The sequence below is a fragment of the Festucalex cinctus genome, chromosome 18, assembly GCF_051991245.1.
Source record: "Festucalex cinctus isolate MCC-2025b chromosome 18, RoL_Fcin_1.0, whole genome shotgun sequence".
NCBI classification, from domain to species: Eukaryota; Metazoa; Chordata; class Actinopteri; order Syngnathiformes; family Syngnathidae; genus Festucalex; species Festucalex cinctus.
Genome location: NC_135428.1, coordinates 18,375,602 through 18,382,755, shown reverse-complemented (window position 1 = coordinate 18,382,755; position 7,154 = coordinate 18,375,602). Strand labels below are relative to the sequence as shown.

General features: G+C 38.3%; 1 protein-coding gene across 1 annotated transcript; it reads right to left on the bottom strand.

Annotated features, from left to right (window-relative positions):
* Window positions 1-443: 443 nt before the first annotated feature.
* On the bottom strand, window positions 444-7,154 carry hspa8 (heat shock protein 8). The gene is made up of 9 exons (XM_077504700.1): window positions 6,987-7,154; window positions 4,354-4,573; window positions 4,052-4,257; window positions 3,829-3,981; window positions 3,202-3,757; window positions 1,834-2,036; window positions 1,267-1,465; window positions 944-1,176; window positions 444-874 (listed from the first exon to the last, which is right to left on the bottom strand). The coding sequence occupies exons 2-9, from the start codon at window positions 4,556-4,558 to the stop codon at window positions 677-679; spliced, it is 1,953 nt and encodes a 650-aa protein (XP_077360826.1). The 5' UTR covers window positions 4,559-4,573; window positions 6,987-7,154; the 3' UTR covers window positions 444-676.

The following is a 7,154-nucleotide window of genomic DNA, read 5'->3' as shown; positions in this document are numbered from 1 at the left end:
GTTACTGGCAATTTTTAAATTTTAAAAATAAATTCAAAACCACCGAGATCAAAAATACAGTAAAAAAAAAAAAAAGTTAATCCCATTTATTTACCATTACAAGCAATTCATTTGGACTTTTACTTTAAATTCGCTTTAGTTTTGAAAACAGTGATGTCCATAAAAATTACCTGGTTTAAAAAAAAAGTTTAATTGTACATAGAAAATGACAAAATTGTTTCTGGACAAAACCTTTTTACTAAAAATGGATCAAGTCGAGTATCCCCTTAATGCCCTAAAATGTAAGCATTAATTTGATTCTAAATGGCTGTTCATCCCACACGAAGTTTTCAACTCACGACACAATGAACATTCACATCCTCCGACTTGAAATAAAATCAGTTGCATGGAAAAACTAGTTGGATTTTAAGACCAAAAATAAATAAAATAAAGATACCAAAGAAAAAGGTTACAAGTTTTATTGTCAAGGCATAGACAACATATTTTCAATGTACTTCATTCAACCATCAGTGCAATGTGTCCCTTCAAAACAATTTAGTTCAGTTACAAAGATAACTTGAACCTATTTTTTTTTATTATTTTTAACAATATAATTACACTCTTCAGCAGGATCAAAGTGCTACAAGAGGGCTACCTTCTTAGATGCAGAATATTTATTTAGCGTGTGATGGAATGCTTAATCAACTTCCTCGATGGTTGGGCCAGAGGATCCGCCACCAGGAGCAGCACCGCCAGCACCAGGGAATGCACCAGGCATGCCTTCTGGCATGCCACCTGCCATGCCTCCAGCACTCTGGTACAGCTTGGTAATGATCGGGTTGCACACCTTCTCCAGTTCCTTCTGCTGGTGTTCATACTCATCCTTCTCAGCAGTCTAAAAACAAAACAAAATTAAATTTAAAAACTTACCATCGTTAACAGGAGTCTAAGTATAACCACATACCTGGTTCTTGTCAAGCCAGCTGATGACCTCGTTGCATTTGTCCAGTATATTTTTCTTGTCATCGTCACTGATTTTGCCAGAAAGTTTCTCGTCCTCCACGGTTGATTTCATGTTGAAAGCGTACGATTCCAGGCCATTCTTGGCTGACACCTTGTCACGTTGGACATCATCCTCCTCTTTGTATTTCTCAGCTTCACGAACCATGCGCTCAATATCGTCTTTGCTGAGGCGTCCTAAAATTAAATCAAAATACAGCATTCAACCCTGTGCTTTTATCAATTCACAATGCTCATATTTTAAGCATCTTAAAATGAACACCGTACCCTTGTCATTTGTGATTGTGATTTTATTCTCTTTGCCAGTGCTCTTGTCCACTGCAGAGACGTTCATGATGCCGTTCGCATCAATATCAAATGTCACTTCAATCTGAGGAACTCCACGAGGTGCTGGAGGGATCCCGGTCAACTCAAACTTGCCCAACAGGTTATTGTCCTTCGTCATGGCACGTTCACCTTCATATACCTGATGGGAGAGTGGAAGCAGCATTTAATATTCAAGCTTGCACACGTTACTATTCATCTAATGACTGCGGTGCCGCTATGTTTCTGATATGGGAAGATGTAGTGTGATGATGATATCTTTATTAATAAAAATTTTGAAATCATTATATTGAGGACAGGAAAATAAAACCTCAATTAAGATTACTTTCCAAAATTGATTAGCCCTAGTATTTCGGAAGGAAGAATGAAATTGTAACATACATGTTGTCAAAATATATTAGTAGTTTATTCTGCTCTGTGGTCTCTGTGCTTGAAACAATTGTTACACTGAGGTATATCACCTCTTAACATTTGAAATGGAAATGTAAAAAAATAATTATATACACTGACCTGAATGAGCACACCTGGCTGGTTATCAGAGTAAGTGGTGAAGGTCTGAGTCTGCTTTGTTGGAATGGTGGTGTTACGCTTGATCAGGACAGTCATGACACCGCCTGCTGTTTCGATACCCAGTGAAAGAGGAGTTACATCCAGAAGTAGCAGGTCCTGGACATTCTCAGACTTGTCACCAGACAGGATGGCAGCCTGAACAGCTGTGGACATACACACAGAAAATTAACAACACTTCCCAAATTTGAAGGTTAAAAAATAAAATAATTCAAAATGCTGGGCCTGATTGGAATGGCCAACTCATCCTGGAGTATTGCAACAATTTTGAAGGTCTGATGAAGGGTTCCGGAGACTGAGCACATTTTGATTTCAGATCAAAAGATGAACGAGAAAGTCGAAAATTCCAGGTTTTATTTCATGGCATTTACACCGAGGTGGGTTAACTCATGATAGGGCACCTTTTGCTTTAACTCACCCAATTTTCAAGTGAGCAAAAGTAATGGAACAGACATTAGACATTGTTGCAATAATGGCATCAAGTATCCGACCAACTGACTTCATTTGAAATGCTCTTCCAAGCTTTCATTCACTTTCAGTTCTTGTTTCTCCCTTCCTTCCTTCCTCAGGAGGTAAAATGCAACTTGGATCATAAACAGATCCTTTTCTTCATACCTTGGCCTTTAGAGCCCTTTGGTTGAGGTTCTTGTCTAATAGTTTGTTCAAATTTTTTTTTTTAGCTCATATAATCACGCATACTCAATCCAATCGGGACTTCCGAAACTCTTTGCATCTTAACCGGTGTTTTTCTTATCTCAAAGTCTTCTTCAAATATTGGACTACGATACTTTGATCCCTACCCTGTGAAGGTTCAGTGATGTCATTGGTTCTCATCTGTGGGTGTTTCTTCTTAAGTCTCAATGTTGGTCAACAAAATGTTGATACCCTGCCGACCATATGTGTAACCCAAGGCAAGCACCACCAAACAGTCAAATGTTCCAAGACTTGTGCTCACTTGATGTGGGTAAGGTTCAAACAAAAAGGTGCTCTGTCCATGTTTGTGTGTTAATACAGCTAAATGTAAATAGCATCAAATAAAAGCTGAATTTTTTTAAACTTTTGACCTCAAACCAAGTCTTTAGTATAAAACAAAAAAGGAATTTGCCTTGCTGTTCCAATACTTAGAGGGGACTGTATACCTTTTGTTTCAGTTACTACTCTGGGAACCCCTTTGATTGGTTGACAAGTTTCAGTAATATCCACCAATCAGCTTGCACAGGCCACATTTCCGAAGGTTTCTCCATGTTGACGTATCAAAATTACTGCTACGTTTCGTGTCACTTGCCCTAAAGTCTGGGTGAAAACACTTACCAGCCCCATAAGCAACGGCTTCATCTGGGTTGATGCTCTTGTTCAGCTCTTTCCCATTAAAAAAATCCTGCAGCAGCTTTTGGATCTTGGGGATACGAGTGGAGCCACCAACCAAGACTATGTCATGAATCAGCCCTTTGTCCATCTTGGCATCACGCAGCGATTTCTCCACTGGGTCCAAGGTGCCCCGGAAGAGGTCAGCATTGAGCTCCTCGAAGCGAGCTCTTGTGATGGAGGTGTAGAAATCAACTCCCTCATACAGAGAGTCGATTTCAATGCTTGCCTGAGTGCTGGAAGACAAGGTGCGCTTTGCTCTCTCGCACGCTGTGCGCAGACGACGGACGGCTCTCTTGTTGTCACTGATGTCTTTCTTGTACTTGCGCTTAAACTCCGCAATGAAGTGGTTGACCATGCGGTTGTCGAAATCTTCGCCGCCAAGATGGGTATCGCCAGCAGTGGACTTGACCTCAAAGATTCCATCTTCGATGGTCAAAATTGACACGTCAAATGTGCCGCCGCCAAGATCAAATATAAGCACATTCCTCTCTGCACCAACCTGAAATTGTAACATTTTACAACACAAAAACAATAAAAAAAATAAAATTCAAGCAGTGAAACTGAACATACTTTTTTGTCCAAGCCATAGGCTATAGCAGCTGCAGTTGGTTCATTGATGATACGCAGAACATTGAGACCAGAGATTGTTCCTGCATCCTTTGTGGCCTGGCGCTGGGAATCATTGAAGTAGGCGGGAACCGTAATAACAGCATTGTTGACAGACTGCAAACAAAGCAAAAATGAGTCCATATACGACTTCACTTCAAATGCACACTAATAGTTAGGACCTTACTTTTCCAAGATAAGCTTCTGCAATCTCCTTCATCTTTGTTAGCACCATTGAGGAGATCTCCTCTGGATAGAAGGACTTTGTCTCACCCTTGTACTCAACTTGTACCTTGGGGCGAGTGTTGTCATCAACTACAATAAATGGCCAGTGTTTCATATCGGATTGAACAACTGAATCATCAAACCTCCGGCCAATTAAACGTTTGGCATCTGTAGAAACATGAACGATACATTGGAAAATGCATGTCATTAGATTATGAACTCTGTTTGCATAAGATCAGTGCAAGGACACAATGTATACCTTACCAAAGACTGTATTGGTGGGGTTCATTGCAACCTGGTTCTTGGCTGCATCACCTATCAGCCTCTCAGTATCAGTGAAGGCCACATAACTAGGTGTTGTCCTATTGCCTTGGTCATTGGCAATAATTTCAACTTTCCCATGCTGGAATACACCAACACAAGAGTAGGTGGTCCCTAGATCAATACCAACAGCTGGTCCTTTTGACATGTTTGCTCTGTTTCTCTGAAAAATTCAAGGAAATAAGATAAACATTAAAAAAAGCAAGCATGTCAATGAATCTTACATTTAAAATAAAATAAAACCCTGACGTTTATTGGTCTTGAGGTAAAACAATGGGGTTAATAACAGTAAAACAATTACAGGATCCAATAACTATAATTCAGCAATGTTTGATTTAAATGACTTGTTTACTTATGTATATACACAGCATTATTTACTGCACTGTATTTGAAAAAAAGACTATTAATTTTGCATTGAAATATGCCACGCTGATCCGATCGGTGTCTAGCCTCAACCAATGATTACTTAATGACAATTTTTTGGATTAATCATGTGTTTTTGTTTTTAATTAATTTTCATTACCTTAAAAAAAAAAAAAAAAAAAAAAAACCCACAGGACATTAGCTCAAACAGGCAGGGCAGAAAATGTGCACAAACGTGTTGCTGTGTCAATGTCACAGGCTCAGAGGTCTTGAAGTAACTTTTTAACTTTAAGGTTGTGGTCATATAGCTTTACAATAGGCAATGGGGAAAAACAAAATCTGCTTAAAATGAGTTTGTCATCCGCCTGCTTTGTTTGGAGTGGTTATAGATGAAAGAGGTGATTTGGTCTCCTTTCAACAGTGGATCAAAAACGTCATGATCACAGCATGCATGACGTCACACATTTGCTCCAAGACAGGTTTCAAACTGAAACAAGCAGCTGTAGCGTCTGGTGTTCACCAACATTTTCTACCCACATCACTTCCAGTTAAATGATTACAAGAAAAGTTGATTCAAATAAAAAAAAAAAAAAAAAAAAAAAAAAAAAATATATATATATATATATATATATATATATTTTTTTTTTTTTAATTCAAGAAGTCAAATCTGACACTGTATTTACCAAGCGGTCAATTGCATTGTACTTTATACACAAAAACAGCATGTATAAAATTTATGGCAAAAAATGAGTGCAATCATGAATAAATGGTAACAAGTCTTTTACCAGTGGGAAATTTTGTTTTTTATTTATATACACAGTAGTGGACGTATAGATGTTCTCGCACCCCACACAAAAGTACAAACAAGTGCCATCCAGTGGACATCCAGGGAAACGCAGTACTCAAGTAATTGCACGTCTAACACTTAATTAGCTATTTTATTCATCTGTTGCTGTAGGCAGACACGTTTATTATTTCTAATTAATTGGCTACAGAAGCTATTTCTATCGCTACATGAAACTTAAAAATCATAATTTAAAAACTACAATAAAATAAATGGAACATTTCAATATAAAAATATAATATAAAAACAAATACTTAAGTGTTTAAAAATACCACAAATAAGGCAAAAAAAGAACAAGTAACGAGTCGACCATTATTGCTGTACTAATACTCAACAGCCTTCATAAGGATCAACTCAGTTGGGTGGCATTTGTCGGTTATTCATGAAACTAGCTTTGGAAGCGACGAAAACCATAAGCCATCATGGCGGGTCAGTAACATCAGAGGGGGTCTGCAAAATAACTTAAAATAATAATAATAATAATAATAACAATAATAATAATAATAATATTATTAACAACAATAACATCAACAATAATAACAAATTTGGCATATACATTGAAAAATATATAAATCACTTTTCCCTCACTTATAGTCGATGTTCTGACGACATTTGTCAACAACAAATTGGGGAAATGTTGACTCGTACCGCGTGTACTTAATCGCCATTTCGAGAAATTTCTATGCCGTAATGAAAACTGCGACACCTGTTCGACGTCATCCTCAGTAGCTTATAATGGTAAAATGAAAACCCGCAAACGAAAGAACACAGAAGACAACGGTTTCGATTTTACTCAATATCGAAGGGGCTGTTTTGTTTTTGTTTTTTTTAAATAAAGAGTCTTTCAGCGGCGGATACACTTGTGTAATACAAAATGGAGACCATGGCGCTAGCTAATTTCGACAGGCAGATGGTGCTCTAAGTTGACTGCTGATTTAAAAAATAAATAAATAAAATAAAAAAGGTCTTGAAAATATGCCAAATTAGTCAACAAAATCTACACTCGACGTGTTGTGGGGTTCACACTTTGGCTCACCTTAAACAGCGGGATGCAAGTGAACCGTTAACTTGCCTCGAGGCGAGAACGTTCGCGAATGTCTCGCATCCTCTGCCCCCACCCTTCCATTAATCTCTGCTCATTAGCTAAAGCTAGCGCGAATACGATTTGTTTAAGCGCTACGGGAAAATAACACTGTAAAATGATGGGGGAAGGTGGAAATCTGTGTAATGGTAATATGAAAACACCGCTTAATCGGAATTACACAATACTCATAAGCGATAAGGGACGTAAAACGTGAAGACGTTAGTTTATCGTTCAAACAAACAATTGTGGAAAAAATATGAACAAAAGAATCAATGCAGGACTAACCAAAGGAGTGAGTCTGGTATAATTTCACAAGACGGAGGTCGTAGGGAAGCCCTGGACTGGAGATGCTTGTCCTTGGTGGGGAAGCAGGAAAGGGAAGTACATGCGAACTGGCCGGTATTTAAGGCGGTCAAAGCACCCAATCACACACAACGTTTTCAATGCGCACTC

Bases quoted from the DNA above. Each gene is read 5' to 3' on its own strand.
- hspa8 (XM_077504700.1), bottom strand. From the start codon at position 4,558: ATGTCAAAAGGACCAGCTGTTGGTATTGATCTAGGGACCACCTACTCT. The intron at 4,258-4,353 runs GTAAGGTATACA...ATGTTTCTACAG, and splicing joins CCCCACCAATACAGTCTTTG to ATGCCAAACGTTTAATTGGC. The intron at 3,982-4,051 runs GTAAGGTCCTAA...CTTTGTTTGCAG, and splicing joins CAGAAGCTTATCTTGGAAAA to TCTGTCAACAATGCTGTTAT.